At 43.7% G+C, this 21864-nt stretch overlaps 1 protein-coding gene across 1 annotated transcript; it reads left to right on the forward strand.

Moving 5' to 3' along the window:
* Positions 1 to 17318: 17318 nt before the first annotated feature.
* On the forward strand, positions 17319 to 18254 carry LOC131190902 (olfactory receptor 1K1-like). Its single transcript, XM_058168435.1, is given in 1 exon segment — positions 17319 to 18254. A coding segment is annotated over 1 exon segment (936 nt).
* Positions 18255 to 21864: the final 3610 nt, after the last annotated feature.

Raw genomic sequence — 21864 nt, forward strand, 5'->3', positions numbered from 1 at the left:
TGTGTAAAGTGTGAAAGTTGGTTTTTGAGCTTTTTGTGGCTGTGTGAAGTGCAGCTGCTTTTACATTGTGTGTGTGTCAGTTGTGTTGTGTTGTGTTGTGTGTGTGTAAAGTGCGAAAGTTGGTTTTTGGTACCTCTTATTGTTTTATTATACTTTGTTTATTATTTTTATTATTTATTGTTATTGGCCACGCCAACCCAGTCATCTGACCACCAAGCCACGCCCACCAACTAAGCCACGCCCACAGAACCGGTAGGGAAAATTTTTCGATTTCACCCCTGCTGTGACCCCTACTGCAACCAATAGAATACATGCCCTTGCCACAGGAACAGGAAGCTCAAGGGTAAGGCCCAAGAGAGGGTATAAATAACCCTCACGCTCCACTCCATGTTTTCAGCTACACCAGGACTTACTTCAAACCCTTGTGGTCCTGTTCATCTATAAACCATCTTTGCAGTCAGCCTCCATGTTTCCAGTGTCTTTCTCCCCACTTGGAACTGAACCAGATGGCTATTTCTTCCAACACCATATTGTGCTGGCTCATGGTTTATTTCAACTATGTGCGATTGACTAAGCATCAGTTGGCTAGACGGTGTGGCTTTCTAACCTGCCTTTTGTAAATCTTACTCCCTAGTCATGTATAAAAATCAGCAAATCTATACATTTATATCAAAGTATAATTCTTCAGCAATTATTCCCTCTGACCTAGCCAAGATAAAAAAGGGAGAGCATAAATGAGGGGAAATAGGCTGCACCACCTTATCAATATGTCTTTAGAAATAGGATCATTGGGACTGGCATAGCAATGCATCTTCCTTTTTCTTTTAATTGATACAGAACCGTAGCTTTCCAAAACTCTAATGCACAACCCTGATAACAAAAACTCCAGCTGGTTAAGAGTTCAGATATTATGAGAAGAATTCAGTTCCATATGATATGATTGCCATAATTCTTTCCTGCAATTCTTTCTAAAAGGTAGGATTGAGTGGTATGCAAACACTGCAAAACTATAAATGGACAGAGATCATCATTTAGAACTACACCACCTTCGACATCACCTGAGTTTAACTCATAGAATCATCTATTACAATGTCCTTCCTGTCGAAGACTACTTCAGCTTCAATTGCAACAATACATGAGCACACAATAGATTTAAGCTTAATGTTAACCGCTCCAATCTTGATTGCAGAAAATATGACTTCAGTAACAGAGTTGTTAATGCTTGGAATACACTACCTGACTCTGTGGTCTCTTCCCCAAATCCCCAAAGCTTCAACCAAAAACTATCTACCATTGACCTCACCCCATTCCTAAGAGGTCCGTAAGGGGCGTGCATAAGAGCACAAGCGTGCCTACCGTTCCTGTCCTATTGTTTTCTTTCGTTATATCCAATTAATATCGTTATTACATACTCATATATATGCTTATATATTGTATAGTTATTACATGATTATGCTTATATATACTGTGTGACAAAATAAATAAATAAACATAAATAAATAAAAAAAACCTGGACCGAGGGATGATGGTTACAATTATTCTGGATAAGTCGCCCACATATGGAGAAAGATCGTCCAAATATTTTCAGGATTTGAATCAAATGAATTACTATTGTTCAACACAGTCAGGAAAATTAAGCAGTTAATGTATAATCTAAGAGTTATTTTAGGACTACAGACTTTTCCACCCCCAGCCCATTTATTAACGCACCAATTTAAACGGGGAAAATATAGTGGCAAGAATTCCATGCACATACAGTAGAGTGAAGTGGGAAGACACTGGAAAAGAACTCAGATAAAATCATATGATCATAGGGCTGGAAGGGACCCTGGAGGTCTTCTAGTCCAACCCCCTAAAAGAGTGCAGAGAAAAGCAACAAAGATGATTAGGGACTTTATAAAACATAGAAAGAACGGTTGCTAGAATTGGGTATGTCTAGTTTGATGAAAAGAAGGACTAGGGGAGACATGATAGCCGTGTTCCAATATCTCAGGGGCTGCCACATAGAAGAGGGAGTCAAGCTATTCTCCAAAGCACCTGAAGGCAGGACAAGAAGCAATGGGTGGAAACTAATCAAGGAGAGAAGCAACCTAGAACTAAGGAGAAATTTTATGACAGTTAGAACAATTGATCAGTAAGAATGACTTGCTCCCAGAAGTTGTGAATGCTCCAACACTGGAAGTTTTTAAGAAGAAATTGGATAACCATTTATCTGAAATGGTATATGCCTTTCTAAGCAGGGGGTTGGACTAGAAGACCTCCAAGGTCCCTTCCAACTTTATTATTCTATTCTATTCTATTCTATTCTATTCTATTCTATTCTATTCTATTCTATTCTATTCTATTCTATTCTATTCTACTCTACTCTACTCTACTCTATTCAGTTCCCCCGACTCCACCCCAATGTAAGGGATTACAGGGTCATTAAAAGACCCCAAAAAATCTATTTATTATATTTATATTGTCATGTAGCACATATCTATGACTGTAGGTGGAGACTTGGATAGAGCGCAACAGGCTTTGACTCAACCCAAGCAAGACTGTGGCTTTTGGTAGTTGGACCTTCTGCTGCTTGGGATGCTTCATCTTTGGTTTTGGATGAGATGCTACTGCCTCACACAGACCTGTTGAACCATCTGAAGTTCCTCTTGGAGTCATGGCTCCTGCTTGAGGAGCAGGTGGCAGCCATGACTAGGAAGGTATCACTAGAATTGTACATCTTCAGGCTGTGCATCAGTGACACCTATTCCTGGACTGGAAGGCTCTGCTTACCGTCATTCATCCCCTTGGGACCTCCTTCTGGGCCACTGCAATGTGCTCTACAAAGGTCTGCCTTTGAAGAGCATCCAAAAGTTTCAACCGATGCAAAATGTGGCATCGTGAGTCGTAAATAGCACCGGTTACTTGGCACATGTGACAACACTACTTCGTGAGTTGCACTGATTGCTGGTTTGTTTCTAGAGGCAATTCAAGGTGCTGGTTGTCACTCAGTTTATGGCTTGGGACCAAGTTACTTGAGGGACTCTCTTTCCTCAGTTGTTTTTATTTATTTATCCAACCTGGCCCAAGTGGATTGGCATGCTTTGGGTCTCCTCAACTAAGGAATGGGGATTAATGGATCCATTAATTGAGAAAATGAGGACCCAGATTGTTGGGGGCAATACAAGTTGACTTTGTATATAATATACAAATGGATGAAGACTATTGTTTAACACAATGTAAGCCGCCCTGAGTCTTCGGAGAATATAAATTCAAATAAAATATAAATAATATAAATTCAAATAAATTCAATAAATTCGGGATATAAATTCAAATAAAAAAAATAATAATAATAATAATTTTTACCAAAAATTTCAGCAACAAACTGTTTAGAAAAGCTCTACATTAATCATAAAATTATTTAATTATGGGGTATCACTTGTTAAATGCAGTAAAAAATGTTTTATGTACCAGATTATGTTTAGCTGTCTCTAAAAATGTTGTTTGAGAAATAATAAAATAGAAAATAATAAATTAATAATAGAAATAAAAAAATGTTATTATAAGTTTTAATAATTAATGTCAAAATGTTTGCATTTTTTCTTAAGATCGTGTGTGTGTGTGTGTGTGATTGTTTTTTTCAAATTTGCTATCTGTTTGAATTGCTTTTAATATAATGGTTAAACTTTTGTTTCTTCAGTAAAAAAAGGAGGTGGAGCTATTTAACTATCAAAACAGTCTTATGCTCAATCCTCATAGTGCAACAGCTGAAGTGCTGAAATATGGCAAATCACTGCTTAAAATGGTGGGCAGCTTTCCTCTTACCTTTTTTTTTAGATTTCTTGAGAATATTAAATTGATGCCTCCAAAACTTTTTAACATTTGCCTTTTTTAAAAAAAAATAAATGCTGAATATACCTCATTTTCTGCCTGTCCCTTTCACCAGAGGTGGGTTTCAGCAGGTTCTGGCCAGTTCTGGAGAATCGGTAGCAGAAATGTTGAGCAGTCCAGAGAACTGGAAAATGCCACCTCTGTCTGGCCCCAGAGTGGGGTGGGAATGGAGATTTTGCAATATCCTTCCCCCAGGAGTGGGGAGGGAATGGGGATTTTGCAGTAACCTTCCCCTGGAGTGGGATGGAAATGGAGATTTTACAGTATCCTTCCCCTGCCACGCCCACCAAGCCATGCCCACAGAACCGGTAGTAAAAAATATTCAAACCCACCACTGCCTTTCACATGAATGATCTCTAAAGTGGTTAAGGACTTACGACACAGCTTATTGGAAAATAGATTACTACATTCGATAATGGGTTGCCTTTACTTGCAAAAGCTACAATGCAATACTTTTTGCATTTTGTGATATGTTTCTCACAATTACCAACGTTCAGAAAATTTGAAAGAGGCAAATACTTTTCTCCAGAACTGTACACTCGGGCATAGTATAAGACTGAAAAATAATGAACGGCACATTTTGATAGAAATTCATAGTAAGAATAGCAACAGGGGAACTGACACCGAGAACACCTCAGGCAATATAGCAGCCAAGTTAAAAAAAAAATGCTGAATATACCTCATTTTCTGCCTGTCCCTTTCACCAGAGGTGGGTTTCAGCAGGTTCTGGCCAGTTCTGGAGAATCGGTAGCGGAAATGTTGAGCAGTCCAGAGAACTGGAAAATGCCACCTCTGTCTGGCCCCAGAGTGGGGTGGGAATGGAGATTTTGCAATACCCTTCCCCCAGGAGTGGGGAGGGAATGGGGATTTTGCAGTAACCTTCCCCTGGAGTGGGGTGGAAATGGAGATTTTACAGTATCCTTCCCCTGCCACGCCCACCAAGCCATGCCCACAGAACCGGTAGTAAAAAATATTGAAACCCACCACTGCCTTTCACATGAATGATCTCTAAAGTGGTTAAGGACTTATGACACAGCTTATTGGAAAATAGATTACTACATTCGATAATGGGTTGCCTTTACTTGCAAAAGCTACAATGCAATACTTTTTGCATTTTGTGATATGTTTCTCACAATTACCAACGTTCAGAAAATTTGAAAGAGGCAAATACTTTTCTCCAGAACTGTACACTCGGGCATAGTATAAGACTGAAAAATAATGAACGGCACATTTTGATAGAAATTCATAGTAAGAATAGCAACAGGGGAACTGACACCGAGAACACCTCAGGCAATATAGCAGCCAAGTTAAAAAAAAAATGAAAGAGCTGCTAATAAACTTAGTTACTAAAAGAACTTTTAATGAGATCTATTTACTTCTATAATTAATCATATAGGACTTTTAATGACAACAGAAATCTTTGAGGAGTCGAGCCCTGAGACATTAGGCAAGACAAATTAGCTCGGTGATTTTTCTATTGTCCTTTGAGGGAAGAGAAAATCACATGGACATTTTTTTTAAATATAAAAATTATGTCTGACTGCTTAAACTTACCTACTATTGTCTATGCAATCAGCTATTACCAAAATTGTAAGACTCAGAGCAAAATAAAGAAACCAAACCACAGAGGTAGTCTTGTTGTTTGAGACATTAAGAAATCTGCATTCAGGCCTATTAAAAACATTTTTTACTAGCCTTTGGGATTATTCTTTTTTCTTTTGCATCCTTGAAGAGGCATTTTTTCTTCTTCCTCATTCAGAAAGTAATGATCTTCTAAAGTGGTGTCTGTTCTGTTACACAAACATGTATAAATGTAGAAGAGATCTTTGTCATTTAAATTATTACTTTTTGTAAAATGCCATTTGATGCTATTGGCAGCCCTGAAGATCCAAAGTAAAAGTATTGCAGCGGTTATTCTGAGATGGAATAATCACCAAATAATCCAGTTGAAACCCCTAATTTCATCCCTGTCTTCAAAAAAGGAGACCCCAGCTTAGTTGAAAATTACAGACCTATCTCTCTATGCTGTGTCATCTGTAAAGTTATGGAATCTATCATCAATCAGTCCATTACCCTCCACCTAGAAACAAACAATCTACTCTCTAATAAACAATTTGGTTTCAGAACTATCATGTAACTTACAACTTCTTCACTGCAAAAACATATGGACTATAAATCTTGATCAAGGCAAAACAATAGATATAATTTACATAGACTTCTGTAAAGCTTTTGACTCAGTGGTACATGACAAATGTCTCCTAAAACTAAAATCCTACGGCATCTCTGGACTCAATGTTAACTGTTTCAATCTTGATTGCAGAAAATATGACTTCTGTAACAGAATTATTAGTGCTTGGAACACACTACCTGACTCTGTGGTCTCTTCTCAAAATCCCCAAAGCTTTAACCAAAAACTCTCTACTATTGACTTCACCCCATTCCTAAGAGGTCTATAAGGGGTGTGCATAAGTGCACAAACATGCCTACCATTCCTGTCCTATTGTTTCCTTTCATTATATCCAATTAATATAGTTATTACATACTTATGCTCATATATATGCTTATATATTATATAGTTATTTTCATGCTTATGCTTATAAATACTGTTGTGACAAATAAAAATAATAATAAAATTTAGTGTCATCAGAGATGTATTATATTAGTCCTCCTAATAAAAGCCTTACCCCTCCCCCCAAAATAAGCCCTACGTAAGAGCCTGCGCAGCCGGCCACTCGCCCAATCCGTCTGGTTGCTCGCTGTCAGGGTTCCGACAGGCCCTAATTAAATCATGAAACTTGAGCCAAGCTTCGAAAGAAATCCAGTTATTTATTAAGAGCTTCATGTCAGCATGTTCCAGGTGAAGCCAACTCTGACCCCATGTAATTTGCACCCCAATCATGACCCTGTTTCCCCCCTCCCCCCAGGGTGTGTCGCCAACGAAGCAATTTCAGGGGTGGTAGAGATCACTCCCCTCCTGCCACTGTGGGTAACCCTGGGAGACAGCCTTGAGAGTGATATGTCTGGAATGTGCTCCTGTCTTTGGCTGCCATGCTGCTTTGTTGGTTTCTCATCCCCCTTGCCTATGACAACTCGAGAGCAGGCTAGGGATGCTTTGCGAGTTGACATTCAGCTCCCCACAAGACAGCCTGTGCAAAGCAAAAACAATTTGAGTACAGGTATAGATTTTAGGGTTGCGACCCCACCCCCAGGCTTGTTTGGGTTGTCTGTGTGGAATTTTGCTATGAGGCAGTCAGTCTGGATGTTCCTACTCTTTACCCAAGATGCCTCTGATAAGGAGTAGCCCTTCCACTTGATTAAGTATTGGAGTTGTCTCCTGTGCCATCTCAAGTCGAGGATTTGCTGCACCTCATAATGGGTTTGGTCCCCTATGACTACAGGGTCCAGAGGCTTGTGGGGTAGTAGCCTCAGAGTCAATCCGACCACGGGTTTTAAGAGGCTACTATGGAATACCGGGTGTATCTTCCCTAGCAGTCAGGGCAATTTTAATTGCACTGTGACTGGGTTGATGATCTTTACTATGGGGAATGGTCCCATAAACTCTGGTCCCAGTTTCTTGCTGGGGAGTTTTAACCTCAAGTATTTTGTGGAGAGGTAGACCTTCTCCTCCAAGTGGAATGGCTGTCATGGGGCTCGGTGTTTGTCTGGCTGTTTCTTATAGATTTGCAACGCTTTAGCTAGCACTTTCTTGACATTCTCCCAGGTTGCTTTCAGCATTGACATCTAGTCGGTTAACCTGACTAAGGAGGGGGGATCCCTTGGATAACAGCATTATTGTACATGACTTCAGTGAAAGGTAGTGTTTCCTGGTCATTTCTTCATTGTGGCACAGATGATGCAACTTTTCACATAACTGTCCAGATATTTCTTTATGCCGGACTACCAGAATTGCCTCCGTGCTAGTGTTTAAAATGCCTTTTGGCAGGTTAGGTCCCACTGTAGGGGTTGTCCCAGGTGGGGTTTTGTCCCTGGGCTCCCTGTCTTTAGGCAGTCCATCATGGGTTTGGCGATCTTCATGAAGAAGGGGATAAATTGCCCGTAGAAATTTGCAAACCCTAGGAAGCTTTGTAGCTTTGTAGCTGTGAGGGGGTTGCCAGCCTAGGACAGCTTGTACTTTGGCTGCATCCATCTCTATGCCCTCATTTGAGACTTGGTAGCCCAGGTGGTCTAGCCGTGCATAGTGAAATTCACATTTTGATAGCTTGATGTACAGGTTGGCTGCCAGAAGTTTTTCCAGTATCTGGAGAACTAAGGGTATGTGGTCATTCATGGCCTCAGTGTAGATGAGGATATCAATCAAATAGACAAGGACCCCCATATAGAGATGCTCGTGCAGCACCTCGTTTATTAACTGCATGAAGACCGCTGGGGTTTTGTCAGAGGTGGCTGTTAGTTGTTCTGGTGGGCACTTCTGGAGGGTTCCCTGCATGGGTGGTGCTTCTGTTTGCTGGTGCGGAGGGGGTTGGAGTCCCCTTGCTATCCTCAAAGTTCAGCTGCTCCCTTGCCACCAAATGCTCGGGCCCTTTTGTCTAGCCAGGAGAGTCCCAGTATGGCTGCGTCTGTCATTTTGGGGGCTATTACGAATCAAATTATTTCCCAGTGATTCGTTAGTTCTAGCTTCACTGGTTCGGTCAGGTGGGTGGCATAGGCACCCCCCAATAGGGACCCATCGACCTGTTTGAACCAGGTGGGACAGCCTTTTCACTCTAATCCTTCACTCTAAGTTTCAGGACTGTGGTTAGGTAGATCAAGCATCTAGTGCAGCCTGAGTCTATTAGGGCTTGAAAAATCCCCTGGGTTCCTGTTTTTGGGGCTGTGAGGCATATTGGAAAGATGAAAGGGTGGACCAATTCACTCATCATTGGGTCATTTTTGTCCTTGCTGTCGTAGGAATCCAGTGACTGGTCGTCATTGGCTGGAGTTCTTCCCCCCCCCCCTTTCAGAGGTAGGGATCTCTGCAGCCTGGAGGAATTTTTGGGATGTGTCGGTGGCATGCCTGGGTCCTTGTTCTGGTCATGCCCTGGGTGGTGGCTCTGGTTTTGGTTTCGGGGCTGGGGTCGTGCATGCAGATGCCATGTGGCCTATCCCCCCACATCTGTAGCATTTGTAGGAGAATTGGTTTTGGGGCTGAATGTGGTACTGTGGCTCCACGTCAGTTGGATGGCCTCTGGTCTAGTTGACCTCTCTCTTTGGTGTCCGGTTGCTTTCTCATGTCTGCCATCAATTTTTATGGCTACTTGGAACCACTCAGAGCCTCAGTTTAGGATGTCCCGATAGCCAATTTGCTTGTCCAGGCTTGTTCTGAAAAAATGAACTAGCAGCCACTCCAGCAAAAGGGGTATATTCCCTATGACTCTCCTGAACTCACGGATGTGTTCTTTAACCTCTGCTTTAGGTTTCTGACCTCATCTTCCACATTTGGATCCTCTTCTGCCTCCTCAAATCTGGCCTCTAGCTGTTGTAGGAAGTTGTCTATGTCTTGCAGTTGGGGGGGCTCTCCTCTTGTGGAGGGCTGCTAGCTATTCCTTTTCTTCTCCTTCTAGGTGTCTGTCCTGGGTGGCTTGCCTATTGTATGGAGGAAGCACTGGCTGCAGCCGCGGGTTCCTTCTCCTTCTGGTGGGTAGAGAAGTGGAGCTGTGTTCCAGGTGTGAAATCTAAAAAATTTCCCTACCGGTTCTGTGGCCGTGGCTTAATTGGTGGGCATGGCATAACACAACACAACTGACTCACACACAATGTAAAAGCAGCTGCACTTCACACAGCCACAAAAAGCTCAAAAACCAACTTTCACACTTTACACACACACAACTCACACACACACACACACACACACACACACACACACAAAATGCCACATACAGCTTTCTGAGATTTTGTGTGTTTATGTAGTTAGAGTGAAATACTACAGAAACACACCAAATCTCAGAAAGCTGCACAAATATTTTATTTTATTTTATTTTATTTTATTTTATTTTATTTTATTTTATTTTATTTTATTTTATTATTTTAGACTTCAAATCCCAGAGTTCCTCAGCCAGCAAAGCAGGAAGTCAAAGCAAGCTTTTTTTTTCTTCAGTAGCTGAAGAAAGCATGGGGTTGCCAGCCCGAAAGAGCAATAATTATAGGTAAGTGAGGAGGGGGAATTGGCTGGGCATGGGTGGGGGCTCTTGTAAGTGGGGGCTGTTAAAAAAGTGAGTTTAAAAGCCTGTGAGGATCAGGAAACTCCTCTGGGATCCTCAGAGGAGGTGTTGTGGCTCCAGCCTCCGAACCTGGCCCCATGTCCGAAAGTGACTCTGAGAGTGAGGGGGAAGGGCCGGTAAGGCTTACCTCAGGAGCACCGATTCCTTTGGCCTGGCTCCAGGAGCCAGAACCAGGCCAGTCAGAGGACGTAATGAGGCCAACATTCCCTGATTCCTCCCTTCCTCAGGCTACGCCTACAGATGCAGCTGATAACCATACCAATCAAGCCTGGACTGATCCGCACTTCAGAAGATCAGAGAGGCGGTGTCATCAAAGGAAAGGGTGGGGCAGGAGCCCCACCCCACAGAATATATAAAGAGTTTTGGGACTGCTTTCAGTTCTACGGGAAGCAAATTAGCTGAACCGTGTCAAAGTGAGCTGAAGTCTTAATCTGTTTGAACTTTTTGGCAGGCAGCTGCGTTTTCCCGGCCAGGACTGATAAGAGCCGTGTATCCACTGGCTGAAGGTCAGCTCGTTACTCGAGTGAGGACGGAGACAGAACAGGAGGCTTTTAAAACCTCGGGTTTTTTTCTTGTTTTTTTTCCCCTTCAGCTGAAGAGGTTTTTTTAAAAAAAACTTTTAAAGAGTTTTGATGATCTCTGCTCAGCCCTGCGATCATCAGAGCAGGTTTTTTTAACTTTTAAAGGTATGTTTCAGCTGAAGAAAAAATTTTAAAAGTAAAAAAAAAACCTCAGCTGATGGTGCGGCTCAGCAGAGGCGAGGATGGCGGGGCCAGAGATTTTTGCTCCGAACCAGCAGCTGCTATCGCTACCTAATCGGGCGATCCGGTGCGAACCAGGAGCATTTCACCCCTGCTGTGTTCCCATCTGTGTCTCCTCACTTCAAAGAACTCAGCTGTAATTTCCCTCTCTTTTGGGCAGCATGGCCCCTCATCACAAATTGTGGCCCAATCAAATTCTTTTGGGCAGCATGGCCCCTCATCACAAATTGTGGCCCAATCAAATTCCTCCCTCAGCTGCTTTATGGATCTCCCTAGGGGTTCCGCAAGGAGCTTTGGGAGCCTGGCCTGTGCCCAAACCCACATCCAATCCACTCTTCTTAGCTCACTCAGGGGCCTTCTCCCATTCTGGGCACTGTGGTGGGGATTCGACCTCAGCTGCTTTAGAGATTCTTTTCCACGAATACTCATCCTTTTTTGCTTCGGTCTCTGGGATGGGCGTCTTGGCTTTGATGGTCAGGGAGGGCTGCATGCCGGTTGCGACTTGGCTGCTGAGTCTTGGAAGTCCCTGGTTGTAGACAAGTTCTGCTTCTCTCTGGGTCTCCTGGAGCAGGCTCTCTTCAGATGTTCCACCCTCTTCCATGGTAGCCTGAGTTTCTATCGACGCACCTCAGGGGTTGGAGAGCGGCTGGAGACCCTGGGGCTCAGGAGTCCCAGTGATTTTGATTAGTTTTGAGAGAGCTGCCTTGCTGTCAGGGTTCCAACGGATGCCCTAACTAAATCATGAGCCTCGAGCCAAGCTTCAAAAGAAATCCAGTTATTTATTAGGAGCTTCATGTCGGCACGTTCCAGGTGAAGCTAACTCTGACCCCACATAATTTATACCCCAATCATGACCCTATTTCCCCCCTCCCTGAAGGGTGTCATCAATCACATTCGCTAATGGAGCAATTTCACAGGTTGTAGAGATCACTCCCCTCCAGCTGCTGTGGGTAACCCTGGGAGACAGCCTTAAGAAAGAAATGTCTGGAATGTGCTCCTGTCTTTGGCTGCCATACTGCTTCATCAGTTTCCCATCCCCCTTGCCTATGGGAACTCAAGAGCAGGCCAGAGATGCTTTGCGAGTTGACATTTGTGGTGCCATGATCGTGAGATGAGGTGGGGTGGTGGTGGAGCTGCCCCACGTGCTCCATACCAGCTTACCTCAGGGCCCCTGCAGCCAGGCCATCCACACCCCAACACCTGCCTCGCAGTGGCAGCACCAACAGTCACTTGCAGAAGAAGCTCATGCGGCCACCGTGGTGCCATGGCTGTAAGGCAAGGCAAGTGTCAAGGCATGGCTAGCCTAGCTGCAGGGGCCCTGAGATAAGCCAGTGTGGGGCACGTGAGGCAGCTCCATTTATTTATTTATTTATTCGTACTTTTATACCGCCCTATCTCCCTAGGGACTCACCTTCATCCCCACCTTGCGGGAGTGGCACTGGTGTGAGCAAGCCCTGCTGTGAGCAAGCAGAAGTGTGCCTCCCATACATGGAAAAAAATAAGACTCCCCTCAAAAAGAAGCCCTAGTGCTTATTTTGGGGCTCAAAAGAAACATACATACATTGCACACTATCCATGCCAGTAGAGCCAAAAAAAGGTTTTTTCAGATGTTATTGGACTATAACTTCAGTCATTGCAAGCCTCAAAGTTAATGGGCAAAGAGGGTTGCTGACTTGAAGAAGTCATATTCTCCAGCCATCTGCATTCCAGTTCATGACTAGCTGTATGTTGAAATATTTATTTACTCTGATTTTTCATCTATAATAGTCCTCCCAAGCCTGGTGGTATCCAGCCTGGTTGAGTATGATGGGAGCTGAATAGATCAGTTTGAGGGAGGTTGTCATAAGACTTTGCATTTGCATGAAGGTGCTCCGGGCAGCCAATTCAGAAACATTTTGGTCATGTTTGAGCATGAATAAGTGCACCAACGTGTCTACCGTCCCTTTATTTATTTATTTATTTATTTATTGTTCAAATTTATATACCGCCCTATCTCCCACAGGACTCAGGGCGGTTTACAGGCATTTAAAAAACAGATAAATACAATCTAAAAAACAATTAAAAAACTTATTATAAAGCCTAACAATTAAAATAATTAAAAATATAAAAAAATAAAACCCCACTTAAAACCCATTAATTAAAACCTAACTCAGTCCTGCGCAATGAAATAAGTATGTTTTGAGCTCACGGCGGAAGGTCCGAAGGTCCGGAAGTTGACGAAGTCCCGGGGCAGTTCGTTCCAGAGGGTGGGAGCCCCACAGAAGGCCCTCCCCTGGGCGCCACCAGGCGACATTGCCTCGCTGGCGGCACCCTGAGGAGTCCCTCCTGTGAGAGCGCACGGTCGATGAGAGGTATTCGGTAGCAGTAGGCGGTCCCGTAAATAACCCGGCCCTATGCCATGGGCGCTTTAAAGGTGGTCACCAACACCTTGAAGCGCACCCGAAGGCCACAGGTAGCCAGTGCAGCCTGCGCAGGATGGGTGTTATGTGGAGCCACGAGGGCTCCTCTATCATCCGCGCAGCTGCATTCTGGACTAACTGCAGCCTCCGGATGCCCTTCAAGGGAGCCCCATGTGAGAGCATTGCAGTAATCCAGGCGAGACGTCACGAGTGCGTGGTGACCGTGCACAGGGCATCCCGGTCCAGAAAGGCGCAACTGGCGTACCAGGCGAACCTGGTAAACGCTCTCCTGGAGGCGGCCGTCAAATGGTCTTCTAAAGACAGCCGTTCATCCAGGAGGACGCCTGTTGCGCACCCTCTCCATCGGGGCCAATGACTCGCCACCGATGGTCAGCGTGGATTTAGCTGACTGTGCGGGATGCGGCATCCACAGCCACTCTGTCTTGGAGGATTGAGCTTGAGCCTGTTTCTCCCCATCCAGACCCGTCGGCCTCCAGACACCGGGACAGCACTTGATAACCGTTGGGGTGGTCCGCGTGGAAAGGTACAGCTGGGTGTCATCCGCATACAGCTGATACCTCACGCCGAAACCACTGATGATCTCACCCAGCGGCTTCATGTAGATGTTAAACAGAAGGGGCGAGAGGATCGACCCCTGCGGCACCCCACAAGTGGGGCACCTCGGAGCCGACCTCTGCCCCCCTGTCAACACCGACTGCGACCGGTCGGGGAGATAGGAGGAGAACCACCGATAAACGGTGCCTCCCACTCCCAATCCCTCCAACCGGCGCAGCAGGATACCATGGTCGATGGTATCGAAAGCCGCTGAGAGGTCTAATAGGACCAGGGCAGAGGAACAACCCCTATCCCTGGCCCTCCAGAGATCATCCACCAACGCGACCAAAGCCGTCTCCGTGCTGTAACCGGGCCGGAAACCGGACTGGAACGGGTCTAGATAGACGGTTTCATCCAGGTGTAGGGAAACTGATATGCCACCATACTCTCTACAACCTTCGCGAGCGGGTTGGAGACCGGACGATAATTACCTAAAACAGCGGGTCAGGAAGGCTTCTTAAGGAGGGGTCTCACCACCGCCTCTTTCAAGGCGGCGGAAGACACCCTCCACCAAAGAAGCGGTCGTAATCGCCTGGAGCCAGCCTCGTGTCACCTCCTGAGTGGCCAGCACCAGCCAGGAGGGGCACGGGTCCAGTAAACACGTGGTGGCATTCAGCCTACCCAACAACCTGTCCATGTCCTCGGGAGCCACAGGGTCAAACTCATCCCAGACAATGTCACCAAGACCACCCTCGGGCACCTCACCAGGGTCACCGCAATTTTGGTCCAACCCGTCCCGCAGCTGAACGATTTTATCGTATAGATAACCGTTAAACTCCTCAGCACGTCCCTGCAGCGGGTCATCCCGCTCCCCCTGATGAAGGAGGGAACGAGTCACCCGGAACAGGGCGGCTGGGCGGTTATCTGCCGACGCAATGAGGGAGGAGGCGTAGCAACGCCTCGCTTCCCTCAATGCCACTAGGTAAGTCCTAGTATAGTCCCTGTCCTAATGTTTTCTTTTATTCGTATCCTTTTCATGTATTTATAATTATGTTTACACTTGTATCTGTCATAAAATACATGCTTGACAAATAAATACAAACACAAATGTTCTCTAGCTATCTGAACCATTGAATGCAGGTGTGTTTCGATGTACTTTGGAGAACTTCAACTTCAAGAGTAAAATAAACATGTTTGCTACCTCTTGTTTGCAGCCCCAAAGTGAGTCTTGGGTAGTTAATGTCTGTTTGAGTTCTGGGGAAGATGCCCCAGGGGGATTTGTGGCATTGGTAAACACAACCCCTCTTAGAGTTACGTTTCTATCTTTAACATCCCATTTCCGTCTATCAGTTGGTACAGAAACCTATTCAGTTTTCTATTTTTTTTTTCCTGCTGAGTCCTGTTCCTCTTTGGTGAAACTACCTTTGAAGACCTTAGTTCAGATGAGCAGAATAAGTAAGCTAACCTTTATGATACTTATTAAGGGGTTTGGAAACTTGGCAGTTGAGATTCTAAGCTCATAAAGAGTTGTCAGTATCAGAAGCCTTTGAAAGAGGACAATCACAAATGTTAGAAATCGAAGAATTTGTCATATCTTGTTTTGAAAATAAGGGAATGATTGTGAAATAAACTCCATACACTTGATGGTGCTCTGTTTTGCTTTGATCTGCATAGACAGACAAATGGGATTCAGACAAGCTACTGAGAGATGGAAAATAAGGAGATTATTTTGTTTTCTACTTAAAACATGGAAAACGATAAATTGGTAGATAAATGCATTCTTTTAACAATATGATGCCACAGGTGAATAAGGAAAAACATCTGGCACACTAGATTTGGACCAAAGAGGAGACACTGGGGGAAAAGTAAGGAACAACAATTGTAATGAAGTACGTTGTTTTGGTTTGTTTTACTTATTTCATTTTTAAAGTCTCCTAACAGACAAAACTCTCTGGATGATTTGCAATTAAACAGATTAAAAGATACAATTTGAGGACTTTACCTTGTGATTGACCCGGGAAGCCGGGGGTGGGGGAGGGAGGGGGATGTTTTGTTTTTTTTTTTTTTTTTGGGAGGGAGGGGGAAAAAAGGGGGAAAATGTTTTTGTTTTTTTTAAAACTCTTTCAATAAAAAAAAAAAGATACAATTTGAATAAAGACATATACTTCTCTATCAAGTCAAATCAAATGAAAAATGAAAGAAACATACAAACTAAGCTTTTAGAAAGATAGGCTTTCAAAATCTAAAACAGGGTGAATTAAAATATCGGTAAAAGCCAATTAGAAACCTTGGGGGGTAGGATGGATGGAGAATCTATAAACCTCTAGATCAGGGGTCTCCAACCTTGGTCCCTTTAAGACTTGTGGACTTCAACTCCCAGACTCCCTCAGCCAGCAAAGCTGCTGAGGAACTCTGGGAGTTGAAGTCCACAAGTCTTAAAAGGACCAAGGTTGGAGACCCCTGCTCTAGATTAGCTGGCCTTCAAATCCTAGTTTTCCCAAATAAAATGAGCAATGGCCAGGGGTAAGTAGAAGTTGTAAGCCAACTATATTTAGTGCACTATAGGCTCTCCACATCTGAAACAAAGGGCTTAGGGAAGGATTTAATAAGGAGGAAGGAAGGGAAGGGGAGAGGATATGAGGGAACACAAAGGGAGGCAAAGGGAGGAGCAAGCTGAGAAGATCAGAGAAAAGCAATCTGATGTTCTTTAGAGTTACAATTGCCATGTTGGGCAGGACTGATGGAGCTATATTGCAAAGTAGCAGGTCTAAGGTTGATACGTATAGTATAGTCATCATTTTGCCATCCTCCAATATAAATTCTTCTTGTTATTCCTCCTTCACCCTAAATAATAATAATAATAATTAGTGTAAACAAAGCACTTCTGGTAATATCAACATTGGTAAAATACTCAGCTACATTTTGCCCTACATTTTCAGGAAATTATCTTGATCCAGAACAGAGTCTGGGTCTATAGACTGTAGACCGTAGACTGTAGACTATAGACCCAGCTTCTACTCTATACGGAAGTACAAGGGTTCATTTTATTAGGGCAGGGGTGTCAAACTGGCGGTCTATGGGCCAGATGCATCATGCACAAGCCACACCCATCCCAGCTCCATGAAGGGAAAAAGCGTCACGAAACGTCACGTGACAGCAACATGATGCCATGAGTTTGACACCCATGTTCTAGGGTATCTCCTTCTAGTTTCAGATGGACTGATATTGAAGTACTTAATGTGTTTGCTCTATCCTAAAGTTGAAAAAAATATAGCTGTATCCTATTTTATATTTGATTTGTTGTTCTAGATGTTTTTTTAAGACTTACCTAGACTTATACTTTTGTTTTATACTTCTAGCTATGTGGGACTATTCCTATATATAAATGCAAAATTGTCTTGTTTTCCTTTTCTTGATTATTTTGTCCTTAGATGTCACTTCCTCATACCCTCAACTGAACTATTTTAAAGGCTTGACAAATCCTAATCTAACTTTCCTCTCAGATTCCTGGTTACATGGACAGCAGGAACCACACACTTCACCTAGACTTCATTCTCCTAGGTTTGTCCTCTGATCAAGCAAAGCAAAAGTTCCTCTTTGTCATCTTCTTGGTGATGTACACAGTGGGTATCCTGGGGAACTTCTTGATTATTCTGCTGATCTTTTGGAATTCCCAACTGCATGCCCCCATGTATTTCTTTTTGGGACATCTTTCCTTGGTGGATGCTTGCTTCACCTCAGTCACTATCCCCAAGATGTTGGCCAACCTATTGATGCCAGAAGCCACAACCATCTCTTATGCTGGTTGCTTGACTCAAATGTATTTCTTCTTTGCCTTTGGGGTCACTGACAGTTTCCTCCTGGCTTCCATGGCTTATGATCGCTATGTGGCTATCCGTAATCCTCTGCATTATACCACTATGATGAGCGAAAGAGTCAGAATCTTTGTAGCCGCTTCTTGGATTATCTCCCATCTTCACTCCTTGCTACACATTATTCTCATGTCTCGCCTTTCCTTCTGTCGTTCCCAGGAGATACCCCACTTTTTCTGTGACCACTAACCTGTGCTGGCCCTATCATGCACTGATACCAGCTTAATTGAAATGTTGATCTTCACTGAAGGGTCCTTGGTGGTGTTGAGACCTTCTGTCTTCATTGTGATTTCTTACATCCTTATCTTGGTCACCGTCCTGAGACTGCCAGCGGGAACTGGGTGGCGCAAGGCATTCTCAACCTGTGGGGCTCACTTGTCTGTTGTCATTCTCTTTTATGGCACCGTAATTGGGGTCTATTTTCAGCCTACAGCAAAATACTCAGCTGAAAAGGGAAGGGTTACCACTATCATGTATACCGTGGTCATTCCTATGCTTAATCCCTTTATATACAGCCTGCAGAATGATGATGTCAAAGGAGCCTTTCGCAGAACTTTGTGCAGGAAAGTGGGAATGTAGTGAGCCCTTTTCCTGCAATTTATTGTGCTGAATATTAAACTATAAGAAATGTATCCGTGATCACCGCTGAGTTCTCAGGGAGTCTCAGAATAAATGCCACTTCCTCCCATGAGAACGGTAGTGACATGATTAGCAAGAGTGGACTGCCCTTAATGATTCATTTTTCACCAGGGACAGAAGACATAATCTGGTCGGTATGGCAAAGGCCGCCCTATTGCCATGGTATGGCCACTGTCCATTGCACAGTTCATTTTTCCACTTCCCTTGTGTAGTTGCATGGCTGTGGCCTCATGTAGAGTGGACGTAGAAGCTTTGAGAGACTGGTGAAATGGAAAGGCTGAATCACAATCGTATGCATGGTGTGGGACAACAACTAAATGAATTGGAAGAGAAGGAAAGGCTGGAAGAGTGCAGTGCACTGATTTTCTGAGGTTCAGTCAGTGGAAAGAAGTGAGAGGACTATTCAAGTTTGTCCTAAAAACAGTGGTTCTCAATCTTTTCTTCACCATGGATCTCCTTTAAATACCTTTTGTGGCCACGAACCATGGCTATGGACCAGGGGTAGTATTCACCTTCACTACCAATTCACAAATGTGAGCATGCAGAACCTTCCGCGCATGAGCAGAGCGTCAAAAAAGGGACGTGATGACATCCGGGTGGGTGGGCAGAGCCTCCTGCCACCGCCACTACTGGTTTGCCCGAACCGGATAGAACCGGCTGAGTATGGACACCCCCCCCAAGACTTAATTCAAGATTTAAATAATAACAATTCTTCAAGCCTTTGCAGACCCCCTGTGCCAATATTGCGGTTCCCCAGAGGTCCATTAACCTCAGGTTGAGAACCACTGACCTAAACTGTAGAGCTCTCTACCTCCTATTGATGTTCCATTGCAAACTCCTTTTGTTTAGTTCTGTGATGGCAAACCTATGGCCCGCCTGCCACAGGTGGCACGTGGAGCCATATCTTTGGGCACGCGAGCATTACCCTAGCTCAGCTCCAGCGCGTATCTGTGCATCGGCCACCTGATTTTCAGGCCTTCCGGGCCCACTGGAAGTCGGAAAATGGGCTGTTTCTGGCCTGCAGAGGGCCTCTGGGGGGTGGGGAGGCTGTTTTTGCCCTCCCCAGGCTCCAAAAAACTCTCTAGAGCCTGTGGAGGGCAAAAAATGGGCCTACTGGACCCTCCACGCCATCATGTGTCAAATGTGTGGGAGCGGGGGTGGGGGGGTTTGCATGCGGGGGCAGGGTGCATTGAATTTTGGGTGTGTGCTGAAGAGGTTGTAGAAAAAATGCTTTTAAAAGGCTCTGACGATCCCAGCTGAGCCACGCAATAATCAGAAGCTTTTTTTTATTTTTAAAAGCATTTTTTCAGCCGAAGGAAAAATGCTTTTAAAATTTTTTAAAAAACCCTCTGATAATTGCGCGGCTCTGCTGGGCATGGAGGGGGGGCAGGGATTTTTGCTACCGGTTCTCCGAACCACCCGCCACCATCGCTACCAGATTGGGTGATCCAGTCTGAACCTGGAGCATTTCACCCCTGGGATGGGGACAAAGGAGTTGGGATGGTGACTATCAAAGTGTGGAAGCCCTCAAGAACATAATAACTAAAAAAACTCCTATTCTTAATCTTTCTGGCCCAGGACTTAAAAAATATGATTTTCATCATTCAATGAATTTTTGGAGACTTTATTGGACTCCACAGTTGATGTTTTGAAAATACAGTAAATTTCAAAGGATACCAGTACACATGCTTTGGTTATCTTGATTTCTTATTTGTTGCACATTGTTACTATGGTGATTCAGATTCCTGAGAGGAAGTGAAGGTTCAAAAATGTTAATATGTTGTTATAGGGCCGTGGATAGCTCACGCTGGTAAAAGCCTGTTATTAAGAACACAAAGCCTGCAATTACTGCAGGTTCAAGCCCGGCCCAGGGTTGACTCAGCCTTCCATCCTTTATAAGGTAGGTAAAATGAGGACCCAGATTGTTGGGGGGGCAATAAGTTGACTTTGTAAAAAATATACAAATAGAATGAGACTATTGCCTTATACACTGTAAGCCGCCCTGAGTCTTCGGAGAAGGCCGGGATATAAATGTAAACAAAACAAAACAAAAAAAAAAGTGTATCTCTAAAAGTTGGAATCTGTTTAGTTTTTATACTGTATATACAGGAAGTCCTCAACTCACAGCCATTCATTTAAGTGATGGTTCAAAGTTGTAACGGCATTGAAGAAAGTGACTTACAACTGGTCCTCGCACTTGCAACCGGCACAACATCCCCACTGTCACAGGATCAAAATTTGGGGGGCGGGGTGTTGGCAACCAGCATGTATTTCCAATGGGGTCATGTGATTGACATTTGTGACCTTCCCAGCTAGTTTACAATAAGCAAAGTCTATGGGGGAAGCCAAATTTGCTTAATGACCCTGTGATTCACTTAACAACTGCAGTGATTTAACAACCAGTGCAAAAATGGTGATAAAAATCAGGCGTGACTCACTTAACATCTCGTTTAGAAATGGAAATTCTAGAATCAATTGTGGTTATATGTTGAGGACTACCTATGTTGGACTGTTGCTGTAAAGATGGCTATGCATTCTTGGAAAGATGCACATGTACCAGACTCTGAATGTTGGCATGTTGAAATGTGTCACTTCTCAAACCTTCAGGCTGATTCTTAATGGACACAAAGAAACAATGTATTCAAGTTTTCAATTTGATATTTAAATATTGAGCTGTCCAATTTTTTAATAAAATGTAACCATTATACCTATATTGTAGAGAACTAAATTTTGTTGTTTTTAAATACTTTTCTTTTTATGTTAGCTTGATTTATTTAGTTTTTCATATATCATTTGATCTTGATAATATTCACAGGTTTGGTGTTTTGTGTTGTCACTTATTTTTTCTATTCTTTTTACGACCCTTTAATCCCTTGTTTCGGCCTGGAGTTTTGGGCCAGGTGCCCTTCCCTGACGCCTACGTGGAACGGCAGATATTTCTTCTTTGTGCCCTGGTAGAGAATCATCTGCCACTGCCTAGGATGGAACTCTCAACCTTCTGAATGGGAAGCAAGCATCTTCAGCTCTAAGCCATCGCGCCACTTGTTGGGTTTTCACTTAAGTTCAGTTAATTCAGCTCAGCTGAAATATCAAATTATCAGATGAGGTTGTGGATCAGCATTGGAGAAGTGATATCGCAAAGCATATCGGAGGCCCCTTTCTGAAGTGCTTTTATGCTATTATACATAACGGCTCACTCAAGGATAGGAATACATAATGTCATTCTCAGTCCATTTTTAACTATCTGCAAAGGCAACCATGGTCCCTTTTTCTGTCTCCCCATCAAAAGTAGTGTTTTCTAAAAAACAAACAAAAAAAACAAACACCATTTGATACAATATAATGTTTGACCAATGGGAGAATATGAGGAGTAAAGAATTTTTTTTAAAAATTTGCATTTACATCCCGCCCTTCTCCGAAGACTCAGGGTGGCTTACACTATGTTAAGCAATAGTCTTCATCCATTTGTATATTATATACAAAGTCAACTTATTGCCCCCAACAATCTGGGTCCTCATTTTACCTACCTTATAAAGGATGGAAGGCTGAG

This window comes from Ahaetulla prasina, chromosome 2 (genome assembly GCF_028640845.1).
Source record: "Ahaetulla prasina isolate Xishuangbanna chromosome 2, ASM2864084v1, whole genome shotgun sequence".
Classification (NCBI taxonomy): Eukaryota; Metazoa; Chordata; class Lepidosauria; order Squamata; family Colubridae; genus Ahaetulla; species Ahaetulla prasina.